At 41.4% G+C, this 15,073-nt stretch overlaps 1 protein-coding gene across 4 annotated transcripts in view; it reads left to right on the top strand.

Moving 5' to 3' along the window:
• The window catches only part of STIM1 (stromal interaction molecule 1), a 232,889-nt gene that overhangs the window by 193,610 nt on the left and 24,206 nt on the right, over nucleotides 1–15,073 (top strand). For all 4 annotated transcript variants that reach the window (XM_037840482.1, XM_037840483.1, XM_037840484.1 and 1 more), the window contains exon 6: nucleotides 12,541–12,718. In XM_037840482.1, the coding sequence (XP_037696410.1) occupies nucleotides 12,541–12,718 (178 nt within the window). The remainder of the gene's footprint in view (nucleotides 1–12,540; nucleotides 12,719–15,073) is intronic.

The raw sequence follows: 15,073 nt of genomic DNA, 5'->3' as shown, positions 1-15,073 counted from the left end.
CATCCAATTACAATATGGTAAATAAGGGTTGTAATGGATGAGAGGACTTGGTGAAGTTGGAACCCAAAAAAGGGAGCATTTACAACAGAATGTAATAAGGCATATATGAAAAACTGTTATTTCAGAGGTTGGGGTGGAAGTAGTTCTTTCTGGGCATGAGGTACAGGGAAGTTTTCTAGAGAGACATTGATACAGGGCCTAGATGAACAGAGAATTTTTCTTTTGCCCAAAAACTCTGTGTAAGTTCCATGGTCCTATTCCTTTCCCACTGACTGTGATACTAGTTCTTCCTCTTGTGTTCTCCCCAGACCCCTTTTGTCTATTTCTCTTTTAAATATTTATAATATGTGGAAGCAGGGGTGGAGTTATCAGGTATTTTTGTTGTCTAGGATTAGCCACTAATCATAGCCCGAGGGTTGAGTTCCAACCTGGAGGGACTACCCTGTGCCAGACAAAGCTCCCACAGTGAACAAAAGGGCACAGAGAGGACTGTGGTCTGGCTTATATTCTTGCCTCCTTCTCTCCACCTCTACCCTCTTAGCTCTATATAAAAGGACCTGTGCAGCCTGTCTACCTTTGCTCTATCTTTACTGGAACTTTTGCTGACTCAGAGAGGGAAGATAAACTTACCAGCAGATCAAATCCAGAGCTCAGTGGACAGCCCTGCCAAGGAGACCCCATTCCCAGCCAGTCTCCTCCCCATCAGCTAAGCAGTCATGAGAAAGGTCTTTGGCTGGGAAATAAAGAAGAGGCGGAAGGGTCTGACATTCACACTGATAACTACTTCCTGTGATGGCTGAGCATCCCATAATATTCCCTGGCCAGAGACCTGTAACACCCCAGCCAGATACCATGGTGTCTGGTCAGTGGCTGTGGGACTAGTTGTCCTCATTAGCCTACCTAATGGGAGATCTTTGAGAAAGGCTGAAAATGCTCTATTGAGAAACACAGCTTGGGGTGATGGCATGTGGAATGGCAGGGTAAGAACCTCCAAAAATCCTCTCCTCCATAAAACAGCAAGAATGCTGGCAGAAAAAAGTCAAGCCAACTTTTTCAGAAGTCTGGAAATTAACCAAAGGCTAATGTTTTTTCAAGAAAAACAATGGAATCTTGGTAAGAACAGCAAGCTTTGTGGCATTTTAACTTGCCTTATTCCCATCCCTCTCTCCTCAGCTCCATGGAAGCCTTGAAAACCCACAACTCACAATCACAGTGTTTTAGTTTGCTAACAGTGCCAAAATGCAATATACCAGAAATGGTTCTAAACAAACAGTGAACAGCAGTAAAAACAAATCCTGGGGAGTGAGGAGAATCTGAATTCTACAGTTTCCATATTATATTATTTTAAAAGTCTGTGTTTCAATAAAAAATTAGAAGACATACAAAGAAAAGAAGGTATGTCCCATACACAAGAAAAAAAAAAAGAAAGAAAGAAAGTAATAGAAACTGTTGCTGAGGAAGCTCAGGGACTTACTAGGCAAAGACTTTAAGTCAGTTCTTATATAAGAATGAAAGGAAACCATGTCTAAAGAACTAGAAGAAAGTGTGGAGATGATGTTTAATCAAAAAGAGAATATCAATAAAAAGTCAATTAACTTGAAGATAACTCACTTGTGATTATCCAGTCTGAGCAACAGAAGGAAAAAAAAAAAAAAACAAACTGAGGAAAGATGAACAGGGACTCAGACCCATGGACACCATCCTGGGTACAAATATATGTATAATGGAATTCCCAGAATAAGACCCGAGTAAGAAAGGTGTAGAAAGAATATTTGAAGAAATAATGGCCAAAAACTACTTGAATTTGTTGAAAAACATGAATTTATAAATCCAAAAATTCAGTGAACTCTAAGTGAGATAAACTCAGAGTGATCCGTATCTAGACACATCATAATCAAAGTGTCAAAAGGCAAAGACAAGGAGAGAGTCTTGAAAGCATGAAAGGAAGAAAGACTTTTTACATACAAGGGATCCTCAATAAAAGTAGCAGCTCATTTCCCATCAGAAACTGTGGTGGCCAGAAGGAGATAACATACTCAAATTTCTGAAAGAAAAAGACTGCCAATGATAGAATTCTATATCCGGCAAAACTATTCCTTCAAAAGTGAAAAAGAAATTGACATTCCCAAATAAGCAAAAACTGAGAGACTTTATCATCAGCAACTTACACTAAGAAATACTAAATAGAGTACTTCCCTGAAATGGAAGGACATTACACAGTAACTTGAATTCACATGAAGAGACAAAGAACACCAGTAAAAGAACTATATAGGTAAATATAAAAGCAGTATAAATTATATATTTATAACTCCTTTTTTTTCTCCTATATGATTTAAAAGGCAACTGTGAAAACCAGTAATTATAAATCTGTGTTGATGGGCACACATGGCATAAAGATGTAATTTGTACAATAATAACAGTACAAAGGAGGGGAAGGGAATAGAAGTATATGTGATCAAAGTGTCTATATTCTATTGAAATTAAATTGGAATTAATTCAAATTACATTGTTAGAAATCAAGATTTAATTTATATTATATTTAGTGGGCAACCACAAAAAATAACTCAAAAAATATATATAGTAAATCCAAAATATATAGAGAGAGTAAATAGATATAGTAAAAGAAATGACAAGGGAATGAAAATTGTACGCTGAAAATATCTACGTAGTACTAAAGAATGCAGTAATGGTGAAATAGAGGAAGAAAAAAAGATGCAAGACATATAGAAAACAAATAGCAAAATGGAAGATGTGAATCCTACAGTATCAGTAATTACATTAAATATAAAAGGAATTAAATAATTCAGTCAAAAGGCATAGATTTGTAGAATGGATAAAAAATGATCCAACTATTTACTGTCTGAAAGACACAAATAGATTGAAAGTGAAAGGATGGAAAAAAGATGTATCATGCATGTACATATGCCATATAATCAAAATAGAGATGGAGTGGCAATACTAATACCAGACAAAAATACTTTGAAAAAACCATTACAAGAGACAAAGAAGGATATTTTACAATGATATAAAGGTTAATCCAATCAAGAAGAAACTGGAAGGAAAAAAAAAAGAAAACTAAACTAAATCCAAAGCAGGAGAAGGAAGGAAATTATAAAGATTAGAGTGGAAATAAGTGAAATTATTTATGTCTAAGTAATTTATTTAGAGAATAGAGAAACAAAAGAGAAAATCTGAAATTAAAAGTTGGTTCTTTGAAAAGATTAACAAAATTGACAAAATTCTCATCATCCTAAAATCAGGAATGAAAGAGGAACCATTACTACCAACCTCATAGAAAAGAAAAGGATTATAAGGAAATGCTATAAACAATTGTATACCAACCAATTAATAACCTAGGTGAAATGAACAAATTCCTACAATGACACAAACTACTGAAACTATCTCAAGAGTAGAACAGGTAAACAGATTGAGTTAATAATAAAAAAATTTACCACAAAGAAAAGCACCTCAGATGACTTCACTGGTAAATTCCACCAAACATTTGAAGAAAAATTAACACCAATTACACAAACTCCTCCAAAAATTAGAGGAGGGAATACTTTCCCTCTTATTCTATAAGGACAGTATTACCTTGGTACCTAAACTGGGGTACAAGAAAAGAAAACTAGACCAGTATCCTTTATGAATATAGATGCAGACATCCTCAACAATATACGAGCAAACCAAAGCCAGCAACAAATGAAAAGGATTATACACCATGACCAAGTGGGATTTATCCCAGGAATGCAAGATTGGTTTAACATCTGGAAGTCAATCATGTAATATACCACATTAATAGAATAAAGTATAAAAAAAGAGATCATCTCCATTGATGCATAAAATGCATTTGGCAAAAATCCAACACCCTTTTATGATAAAAACACTCAACAAACTAAAAACAGAAAGGAGCTCCTCAACCTAATAAAGAACATCTAAGAAAAACTTGTATCTGTCATCGTACTTAATATTGAAGGGCTGACAGCTTTGTCTCTAAGATCAGGAACAAGACAAGGATGTTAGCTGTTTCATTCAACTTTGTACTAGAGGTTCTAGCCAGGGCAGTTAGGCAAGGAAAAAAAAATCAAATTGGAAAGGAAGATGTAAAACTATCTCTATTTTCAAATGACACAAACTTTATACAGAAAATCCTTAGGAATACACACACACACACACACACACACACACACACACACACACAAATGAAAACTTTGAGCTAATAAATTCAGCAAGATTGCATGATCCAAGGTTAACATGCAAAAATCAATTGTATTTCTTTACAATAGCAACGAGCAACCTGGAAATGAAATCAACACAGCAATTCCATTTACAATAGCATCAAAAAGAATAAAATACTTAGGAATAAATTTTATAAAAGTGTTGGAAGCTTGTACACTGTAAACTACAAAACATCATTGAAAGAAATTAGAGAAGACCTAAAATAAACGAGGAAACATCTCATATTCATGGATTAGAAGACTGGATATTATTAAGATGGAAATACTACACAATTTCATCTACAGACTCAACACTTTCTCTATCAAAATCACAGCTGGCTTCTTTGTAGAAATTGAAAAGATGTTCCTAAAATTCATATGGACATGCATGGGACCTAGCATAGCCAAACAGTCTTGAAAAAGGACAGTGTTGGAGGACTCATACTTCCCAGTTTCAAAACTTACTACAAAGCTGTAAATCAAAACAGTGTGATATTGGTGTAAGGATAGGCATATAGATCAAGGGAATAGAATTTAGAGTCCAGAAATAAACTCTTACATTTATGGTCAATTGATTTCATTAAGGGTCCAAGAGAATTCTGTGGGGAAAGAACTATTTTTCAACAATTGGTGCTGAGATAACTAGATCTCTACATGCAAGAGAATGAAGGTGAACCCCTACTTCGTACCATATATGAAAATTCACTCAAAGTGGATCAAAGACCTTAATGTTGGAGGTAAAACTATAAAACTTTTAGAAAACACAGGATTAAATATTCATGACCTTGTATTAGGCCATAATTTTTTATATATGACTTCAAAAGCACAAGCAATGAAAATTGTACTTCATCAAAATTAAAAACCTTTATGCTTCAAAGGACACTATGAAGAAAAGGAAAAGACAACCCACAGAGTGGGAAAAAGTATTTACAAATCATATATCTGATAAGGGTCTAGTATCCAGAATATATAAAGAATTTTACATCTCAACAATAAGAAGACAATAAAAATGGGCAAAAGATTTGTATAGAAATTTCTTTGAAGAAGTTATACAAATGGCTGACAAGCATATGAAAAGATGCTCAACATCATTAAAAGATGCTCAACATCATTAGCCATCAGGAAAATGCAAATCAAAACCACAACAAGATACCACTTAACAGACACTACTATGGCTATAATAATAGAATACAACAGAACAGTGTGGCAATGTGTCAAAATTAGAATCCTCTTACATTGCTGGTGGGAAAGTATAATAATGGTGCAGCAACTTTGGAAAACAGTCTTGCAGTTCATCAAAAAGTTAAAAATAGAGTTACCATATGATCCAGCACTTCTACTCCTATGTATGTTTCCAAGACAAATGAAAACACAAAACTTGCATACGAATGTTCATCACAGCACTCTTCCTAATAGCGCAAAAGTGGAAACAACCCAAGTGTCCACCAACTGATGAATGGAAAAACGAATGTGGTTTATGTGTACAATGGAATATTATTCAGCCCTAGAAAGAAATGAGGTGTTGAAACATGCTAGAGCATGGATGAACCTTGAAAACATGCTAAGTGAAAGAAGCCAGACACAAAAGGCCACATCTTGTATGATTCCATTTACATGAAATGTCCATAATAGGCAAATCCATAGTGGTTTCCACGGCGGGGTTTTTCTTTGGGGTGATAAAATGTTCTGGATTTAGATAGTGGTGATGGTTGCATAACCTTGTGAATATGCTGAAAATAACTGAATCATATACTTTAATAGGGTGAATTTTAGAGTACATGTATTATATCCCAATGATGATAAAAATAATTAAGATTTACAGCTTGATTCCTTGTAATGCCTTGTACTTACATTCAGAGGACTTCATTTTTGTTTAGGAAAGAGTCCTGAAGTGACAGGAGACCTTGGTCTGTTTTCAAAATTGCCACTCCCCATATGACCTTGGGTAGGTCACTTTTCTCAGGGCATGTTTTCTGATTTATCTCATGAGGAGATTGGGCTAACAGAACCTTATGGTTCCTTTCAGCTGTGATGTTCCATGATTTTGGGAAGAAACCCCTTGATTGATAAGGATTCCATGTATAAGACAGGAGGTCTGTTATTTCCTACTGTTTGCATGCTGTACTTTTAGGCTTTTGCATGCTGTACTTGCCTTAGTAAGTGACCTTTGGGAAGTCAGTTCTCCTGTCTAGACTTAGGTTTCTTTATTTTAAAATGGGCTTGATTATTAAGGCTCTGATAGAGCTGGATGGACTCCTAGGAGATAAAATTTGGAAACCTGATGGCAAATATTGTTTTTATATTTTTCTACTGATGCTTGTTAAAGGAAAATTTTGAAAATTCCTACCTGGACTCTGAAGAATATACTAGGACGCTCTTTACCCAAAAGGCTCTTGCAAAGGTGGGACCATGCCTGCTGGGTTCCTGAAAGAGACCCTTGGTCTATTACCATATAGGCTCTGTTTTCCCCTCTGAGCTTGGACAAAAATCCGTAGTTCAGTGTTGTTCCCTGTTCAACACCAAAGCCGCACTTAGGGTGACAGTCTTTGCTGGCTTTGACCTGTGTTCTGAACCCAGGGTGAGCTCTCAAGGCTGGGTGGGCACAGATACTCTGACCTCCCCGTAAAGCATGCAGCAGACAAATACCCCAGAGAACCTGGGTCAGTTACAGCTGCTAGCCATGGCCACCTTGCCCAGTCTTAAGGAAAAACCTGCCATTGTTCTGAGGTTTGAAAAATCTCAAGTAAAAGGTTTGTTGCTCAGTGGCTAGGAAGTTCTGCACTGTGAGAAGAGAGGGCTCAGAATGGCTCAGTGAAGGGCCACTTCATGGTCTGTTTTCTGACAGTGGAGGGTGTGCTCGGTCTTCCCCCTGCAAAGTTTGCTCTAGGCTTGCAACCATATCTGGGGTTCTCCTAACAGCTGCCATTAGTCAGGCATTAAGTGTGCTCCAAGGAGCAAAAGCCCAGTGAAAGGCACTGTCCAGTTTGAGGCCCAAGATGACGTCTCACTGTGACAGCAGATCATTCTTGAGGGGACCCTCTTTTTCTCTTCTGTAGATAATTTCTCAGAGAAATTGAGGCTCAAAGAGATGAGGTGAGTTTTCAGTTTACTCTTCTCGTAAGTGGCAGAGTCATGACTCAATCCAGGTCTTTAACTTATATTTCATTGCTATTTTCTACTAAATTATCCCCCCTCTGCTTCTGTTAGAGGAAGCAAGATATAAAGAGTTACAGCTTTGAAATCAAGAAGATTAGCTGTATCCATCCCTTAGTAGCTTTGTGGCCTTAGACACATTCCTGAGGTTTTCTGTGCCCCAATTTCCCGTAAATAAATGGTAGCTACTATTTTTGCTGTGTGCATGCTGTGTGTACAGCCTGGGCTAGGGGCTGGGGTGCCCTTTGTACTTTTAGAGAGAATATTGAGAAGGGTGCAAAGAGAGGCCTGCAGAGTAATTGTTGGTGTTGGGGCCAGTTCAGAGAGGACAAGAAGACCATGTTGTACCCTATCTTCCTTCTTCAGTGGCTCAGTGAATAGGGAAAAGTTGCCAGTAAGCAGGAGTGGCAGCCTCTCTGGAAAAGTTTGCTCTGGACTCTGTCACCTAAATCCTTATTCTCTCTCTCCATTCTGTTATGCCCCAACTCGCTCTTCAGGCCTTCTCTGGGATTCCTTTATAGCATCTTCCCAGGCAAGCTCAACCCTTCCCTCTTATCCTCCTCTGGGAACCCACAGCTCCTTGTACTTGCTTTCTTTATAACACTCTGTTTTCCTATCTCTTACCCTTCATATTGGGAACTCCTTGAGGGCAGGGATGGCTTTGTTGCTTCATCAGCACTCAGCCTAAGGCCCAGCATAGAGTAGCTACCAGGAAGTTTGTGTTAGATGGATGAAGGCTTGAAGTTATGCAGGAGGAGGAGGTAGCTTCAGGAGTGAGGGGAGATAGGAGTGGAATCTGACCCAACTTGGATGTGGGAAGAATTGCTACTCATGGAGTGTTTGTGAACAGTTGAGGCAGCTAAAGCCTTTGCTGAGCTGTAACTAGATGGGAGGAGAGCATAGGAGTGGCCCCATGGTTGAACAGACAGCCCAGCACAGAAGGCTATATAAGTGACAAAAGTAATTCCTGGCACATAACTTTTGGCAGTGAGGGTTGAATGTATACATATGCTAGGGGCATGAGACCCATGGTATTGTGGGCAGTAGAGGGTGGAGAAAATAGATTGGGAGAGGAGATTCCAGAAGGTGATAATGACTAGAGGCTCACCTTTTTAATATTTACTGGTACTTTGAAAACTCTCACTGTTATCCTTGACTCTATTAACATATCAGTGCCTCAGTTGTTTATGCCTACTTCCCCTGCCTCAGGCCTGATTGTGTTAACATTTGACCTTATTTTGCTAAAATCTATTTGTAGCATTCAGGCTAAGAATTCTGCCACCTCTGCTCTCAGCCATCCTCCCTGGTTAGCTCTGTTCAGGTAGCCAGCCACAGCTGCTCTCCTGAAACCTCCAGTCTCTCTGACTGTGGCTCTATGTTCATTGGGTATGATGTTGATTCTGAGAGCTGAGCTTGTGGGAGGGGCTGTGCAGGACAGCTGGTCATACTCTTCTTATCTCTAGGAGCTGGTATTTGCTCATCACATGCACTTTATGCTGTACCTTCCTTTCCTGCTAAACCTCTCTTCCTCCGCTCTTTTTACTCCCCTTTCTACCTTTGCCAAACACTCTGTTCAGCTCTTTGCTAAGTATGGGGCTACAGAGATAAACAAGTCCTGTGCCTTGTCCCAGAGGAACTCGCAGACTTACCAGAGGGTGACTGATGAGAAAGCTGAAAAACAAGCTGAAATAGTAGGAGATAACCCACATTGACCTCTCCAAAGAGCTGGTTGATCAGGGAATCCTAGCTCAGAGCAGAAGGAATGGAAGGTCTCCTGTGGGCTATGGTGGGCTGGGAAGGAGATAGGGATTGAAGGATGAGGATGAGATTAGGATAGGAATAAGTAAGGCAAAGACTAGACTCTTAGGACTGTGGGGATCAACCCCAGGGCTCCACTGAGGAGAGCTGACAATTCTTACCTCTGTTTCTCCAGCTCCTTCCTCTTCCTTAAGTTCCACATCCACATTCTTACTTGCTTCCTGGATATGTTCATCTGAATCTCTTGTAGCGCTTTCACTTAAAATGAACACATTTGGTTTCTTTAGTAATTCTGTGAGGTGGGTGCATGGCCCCATTTTACGGCTGAGAATGCTGAGGCTCAGGTGGGGGAAATGAATTTCATAATAAATTAGGAGGCGAGACAAGCATAGAACCCAGAGCCCCTAACACTTAGTGCAGGAGCTTCCTTAGATGGCACAATATTTCTCTACATGTGGCCTTATGTTTAACCTTAAAGTCTTGACTGTTTGGCTCCTAGATCTTCTCTCTTATGATGGCCACAGTTACCTTCTGGGATATTGTTTAGGAGGAAGCTCAGGCCTTGGATCAGGTCAGTATAGGCATCTCCAAGGTGAGGATGTTTGCAGGTAACAAAGCAGAAAAATATTTGCTGCATGAGTGTGAAAGTTGTAGTGAGGAAGAGTGGTTTAGCGGAATGAACAAATTCAGGCAAATCTGAATTTGAATCTCAACTCTGTCACTTTTTGTGAACTCCAGCAAATCAATGCCCCTGACTGAGTCTGCTTCCTGGTGTATAGAATGGGAATGTTAATACCCTACCTTCTAGAGTTGTGAGCATTAGAGATAATGAAATAAATGACTGATATGCTTTATATTTTCTATATTTCTCTTCTTTTTTAAATATAGACTAAAGGGAGGGAGGTAGCACTATACTTGAGGCTTATCAGTAAATTGGCCATGCTGGGTGATGGCCAGCGTGGTGCTGGACACTGGTATTTGGGCAGGTGATGATCACTAAGAACCACAGGATTAAATCAGCCAGGTCAGACTCCTTTTATTTCCACCTCACTTGGTAGCTTGTGGATGTGGCTGGCAGTATATCTGTGCTTCGGTATGTGTTTGACAAGGCAGAGGATCATATGAAGTAGATGATTGTACATTTAAGTAGAATCGAAATGAATGAAGAAATCTAGACTGTACTGATGGGTGGAGCACCATTACCCTAGAGCAAGGGGTGACTGTTAGACCCTACCCGTTTGGCCTTGGTATTTGTCTTCATGACTTGGATGAGAATATGAAGTTGGGCAGGAAAACAGAATCTGGTTCCACCTGATCCAGATAAAGTAGAATGAGGGACTGGATGGAAGAATTAGGGACCGGTGGAACCCAATCTGCATGTCTATCTTAAGAACTTTGAAATGGTGGCAATAGGTTGAGGGTGCTGGTTGCATGGAGACTTGTTTGAACAAGGGTACTTTGACTTTTGGTAAGAATATAAAGGGGATATTGGAATCGAGAAACCCTGGAAAACCAAGATTAAAAGTCCTTAACCAACAGTGGAGACAAAGAGTGCCCCAGGCTCTGGTAGAGGCTGCCGAGGAGTCAGGTGTGTCGCAGGCAGTTCACTGTGCTATAGTGATGTTTTGTCCTCCAGGGACCTGAAGGATAGGAGAGTACAGCCTTGAGTATGATGGCTAGAGGACCCTCAATGTTCTCTCTTACAGCCTCACATCAACATGCAAAGGACGTTGCTACCACCCTGGACTGAATAACTCTGCTCCCTTGGATGGAAATAGAATGGGCTAATCTGTCTTTAATCCCACACCATCCCCATGTCCTGCTGCCCAGCTGTGAATATAGACCCTTTTTGTCAAACTGTGGGCCTCAGCCTCATGCAGTTTTCAGCTGTCCATGTCTTTTCCTCCTAGAGCCTGCCTCGACTTGGTGACTCCACTTGGGTCCTTTTGAAGTCACCCCCTTTCCCTTACTAGCAGGGGTCCTACCAACCCCACCTCTTCCTCCCCCACTTCCAGGGCAGCCTGCTGTGCACAGGGAGTCATCAGCCCTGGTGTAGCAACCTTTTTCCTTCCTTCCCTGACTCCTGCATCTGCGGCTGCTCTGAGCCCACAGCTACTCTATCCCAAGTTGAGCGTAACCCGGGTAGGGGCTGTAGTGGCAGAACACTCCCCCTTATGGCCCTTTCAAGTACCCTGTACTGTGGTCCAGATCTGGGATACTAGGAACAATGTCAGGCTCCAGCAGTGCCCCTTTCCTCATTGGCTTGGTTCTTAGGACATGGCTTTTGTTTTCACCTTCTGGCATCATTTCCTCCTTGTTCCTTGTCTAGCTTTTCAAATTTTCTCTGGAGACTGAACATTGCTGGTGGCTGGGACCCTGGCACTTTACTAAACTGCTACCAGATCTTCTCTGGAAGTAGGTCTGCCCCTTAATTCCTGGCGTATATAAAGTCTCATATATACAAATCTCTTGATGCTGCTCCTGTTCTACCTGGCCTCTGGATTGAGCCACAGACTAGCAGTGCTTTCTAAAGATTGAGACTTCCAGAATTTTACCTGATCTAGACTTTGGACCTTGTGCCTCGAACAGCATAGGAGTTCAGGAGATTGAGTTCCTGCAGTAACCTGAGTTCTACAGCCCAGACCTTAGACTCTAGTGACATTCCTTTCTACTCTCACCAGCTATCACCCCTCTACCTACTCTAGCACCTTAGTGTTGCTTGCCTTGTGGGATGAAGCCACTGTATCTGGCACATGGGCTCATCCCAGGACAGAGATGGCTGGGATGTGTTGAGAAGGCACTAGTTATCACTTTACTGCATCACAGGGAAACGTAATTTAATAAACTTCCTATATTTCTCTGAGGCCTCTCCTTTCCAAACCAGGCCTTGACTAGCAGAGAAATACACACAAAGCTCACAATAATAGTATCTCTTTGTGTGCCTAAGTAGAGAAATTAATTCCTCCTGAGTGGGAGAGTGTGTCCGGGAAGGCTTCATGCTGGAGGGGACACCTAAGTTTGGTCTTAAAGGATGAGGAGGAATTAGCCAGGAGCAAAGGGATGAAAGACATTCCTGGCAGAGGGACTAGTATATGTCACAAAACAGTGGTTGTTAGAAAGAGAGCAGTAAATAGGTAGTGATTCTCTGTGTTGAGCACAATGGGGGTGGAGGCCAGAAAGGTAGGCTGCATTCAGATGATGGTCAGGATGAAGAAATTAGTGGTGATCCTGTAGACAAAAGGAATTTATAAATCAGGGCCATATTATTGGGGTCAATCTCAGGGCAGCAGGAGCTCAGAAACAAGAGAGAAATGAGGGTTGGGAGGTTGGAGAGGTGTTCCTGGAGTGCAGTGGAGTCTGCAAGGTGAAGAGTGTGGTGGGCAGCCTGACTGACCATGCCCTCTCTCTCCGGCAGTGACCCGTCACAACCACCTTAAGGACTTCATGCTGGTGGTGTCTATCGTTATTGGTGTGGGCGGCTGCTGGTTTGCCTATATCCAAAATCGTTACTCTAAGGAGCACATGAAAAAGATGATGAAGGACCTGGAGGGGTTACACCGAGCTGAGCAGAGTCTGCATGACCTTCAAGAAAGGTAAGGTCCTACCCCTTCCCCATAGCCCTGGTGCTGCCAACTCTTGGGAGCCTCCTCCTTCCATGTGGATTGTAGCCATCTGGCCCCCAAGATCATGCTGACACAGCTGCCCAGGCTGTGTCAACCTTTCAAAACTTCCAGACAGATGTCTGCCATTCCAGTTGCCCTGGGAAGTTATTCCTTTTGGGGTGAAGCTTGTTTCTTTCCTACCTCTGAGCTTCAGCGGGAGAAATGTGTAGCTGTCAGTGGTCTTGAGCTTCCTTGGCTGGATTGCCTTGCTAGGGGTCATTCTATCTGTTGTCCTGCCTCTGAACTTCCTCCCTCCCCATATAAATAGATATAGCTGTTCTTCACTGTTCCCCAAAGAAACCTCACAAACCTTTCTTCCTAATGCCCTGAGTTCTTTCTTGTGTGGAATCTAAATCTTGTAAGTACTGACTTGTTGTACGACGTTGGGTAAATCCCTTTTCCTTCCAGAACTTATTTCTTTTTCAGTAATACAAAGGGGTTGCACAAGGAGAATACTAGGGGCTTTCTAGCTCTGAAGGTCTGGGATTCTGTTTAAATAAAATGTGACTTAAAAACTGTGCTAGAAGATTTAGCTGTGGAAAGAAGGTGCCTGTCAGTCACTCAGTCAGGTAGTCAATCTAAGTACTTCCTGACATTTTCTAGGAACTAGGTCTGTGCTGGGAATTGTGGGGAACTCAGTGCTAGTGAGGCAACCAAACTCACACACAAGAGGGAGCATTGAGAACATACTTCACGTAGGGACTCCGTGCCAGCCCAGGGGGTGTGAACTCTAAGGACAATAATGTACACAGGCAGGAGATGAGTGGATGTGGGGCTCTTAGGAGGTGGCCTTGAAACATGAATGTGGAAATTGTGGTGGTTCAAGTTGAGTGTACAGGTTAGGGCCAGATCCCTGGGACCTTAAGACTCACATGAAAAATTCCATAGGCAATAGAGAGTCAAGGCAGGGTTGTTATTGTTGTTTGTTTAAATAGAAAGGGAGAGCCCTACTTCAGGACTGTCTTTTAGAAAAATGATTCTGGCAGCCTAGGGACTGTTGCAGGAATCCATGTAAAAGGAAATGAAGCCTGGCTCTGGTATTTTTTAGTGATACTTTTTTGGGGGGGGTTTGGGGGGATGTGGGAGGAGCCTTGGGGGGGGTTGGTGGGGAGGCAGATTTCTTATGAGCCAGGCATTGTTAAGCACTTAAATGCATTATTGCTTTTCATCACCACAACCCTTTGAGATAGGTACTATTATCTGTGTTTTAGAGTTGAGGAAATAAAGGCTCAGAGAGGGTAAGTATTTTGCTTGGGATCACATGTCGGTAAGTGGTGAGCTAGGAATTTTGACACCCACAGGAATTTTGACACCCACAGCAGCCTTACCAGATTCATCTCCATGGACCAGGGTTGTAGGGGGCAAGAGGTGCTGAACCAGGAGTCTCATCTCCCAGCTGATTCCTGGCTACCCTGCCGGGCCTCTTGCTCCTGGGCCCTTTGCCATCTGGGGGCTAACTGCTGCTATCTGAGCAGTCCTTGTACTTCATTTGTCTGAAAAACATGTACTGTTTTCATTCCAAAGGCAAAAGAATCTAGGCAGAAGACATTCCAAGTTTGGGGATAAAACTAAGCTCCTAGCCTCCACTGCAACCCAAGGACCCCAGAGCTAAATGATCACAGTGGCACTTAGAATGAAACACATGCACACACACACACAGGCTTACACAGGTGGACCCACATATACTCTTCTGGCAGTGTTCAGAGCCCACATGCCACTTCCTCTCTCCCTTTTCTTTAACAGACTATACTGCCAGCCACCACAGACTTTATTTACAGAGTTCCTAAAGTTTTGCATGAATAAATGGAAATGTGCATTCCAATTAAGATCTCATTGGGTTTTCAGATAATTCTTAAGGCAGACAGGAATCTTTGGTGCCCATTTTACAGTGAAGAAACAGGCCTGGTACAGGGAACAGACTTATCCACAGTCACATTACTTAGAGCCAGGTCTTGCAATCAAACTGCCTATTTTTCTTGCTTGTAATGCCACTTGATTGCTAACTTAAAGATACTCAGTCTTCTGTGGGGGAGATGGGGTGGGACATGGCTTGGTTGTACATTATTTGCTCACTTCTGTACCCACATTATTTACTGATCCTCGTAGACCCTCTTAGAGCTACAAAAGTGAGTCAGGCTTGGTTCTCTAAAGGTGCTCCCCATTGTACCCATTGCATGTAGAAGGCAGACATACCATACATAGGGTTTGCTTTTCTGAAGAGGCTTGCTTTCAGAGAAGACAGTATTTCCGTGAAGAATTGAATCTCTAAGGGTGGCATTTCAGGTA

Source organism: Choloepus didactylus, chromosome 6 (genome assembly GCF_015220235.1).
Source record: "Choloepus didactylus isolate mChoDid1 chromosome 6, mChoDid1.pri, whole genome shotgun sequence".
NCBI lineage: Eukaryota > Metazoa > Chordata > Mammalia > Pilosa > Megalonychidae > Choloepus > Choloepus didactylus.
This window is presented reverse-complemented; position numbering and strand designations above follow the sequence as displayed.